The sequence below is a fragment of the Eimeria mitis genome, genomic scaffold (genome assembly GCF_000499745.2).
Source record: "Eimeria mitis Houghton genomic scaffold, Emh_scaff2015, whole genome shotgun sequence".
In the NCBI taxonomy this organism is placed as follows: domain Eukaryota; phylum Apicomplexa; class Conoidasida; order Eucoccidiorida; family Eimeriidae; genus Eimeria; species Eimeria mitis.
The window spans coordinates 6,783-7,246 of record NW_013570338.1 but is presented as its reverse complement, the minus strand read 5'-3'; the positions used below and the strand labels follow the sequence as shown (position 1 = coordinate 7,246).

Sequence of the window (464 nt, the reverse complement as noted above, 5' to 3'; positions counted from 1 at the left end):
TATAAACTTCTCCTTTATCATCTGTACATACATATCCATATACAGATACTAAACCCCCTTCTCTTAACGCCTTACATAGAAGCTCAGTGCTGCTGCTGCTGCTGCTGCTGCTGCTGCTGCTGTTGCTGTTGTTGCTGCTGCTGGAGGTGGAAGCGGTTGCGTCTTCTTCTGCGTCTTCTTCTTGCTGCTGCTGCTGCTGCTGCTGCTGCTGCTGCTGCAGCTGCTGCAGCACAGCTTTGTTAGCACATTCGACTTCAATAGAACTGGTGGTATCCTCTACGCTGAATTTAAATAAAGAAGAACGAACCTCAAGAGCAGCAGAAACACCACAAACACACACCAACCCCACCTCTCTCCCATGCAGCAGCAGGGGGCCCCCACCCCCAGCTCTTTCTTTTGCTGCTTTCTTTATCATTCCTATGGTGCTGCATATACACCCGTCAGGTGTATGTGCAGCTCCACCT

At 50.0% G+C, this 464-nt stretch overlaps 1 protein-coding gene across 1 annotated transcript in view; it reads right to left on the bottom strand.

Annotated features, from left to right (window-relative positions):
• The window catches only part of EMH_0047370 (uncharacterized protein), a gene marked incomplete at both ends in the record, with an annotated part of 1,074 nt that overhangs the window by 158 nt on the left and 452 nt on the right, over positions 1–464 (bottom strand). Inside the window, one exon of the mRNA XM_013496272.1 lies at positions 6–464. Within this exon, the coding sequence (XP_013351726.1) occupies positions 6–464 (459 nt within the window). The remainder of the gene's footprint in view (positions 1–5) is intronic.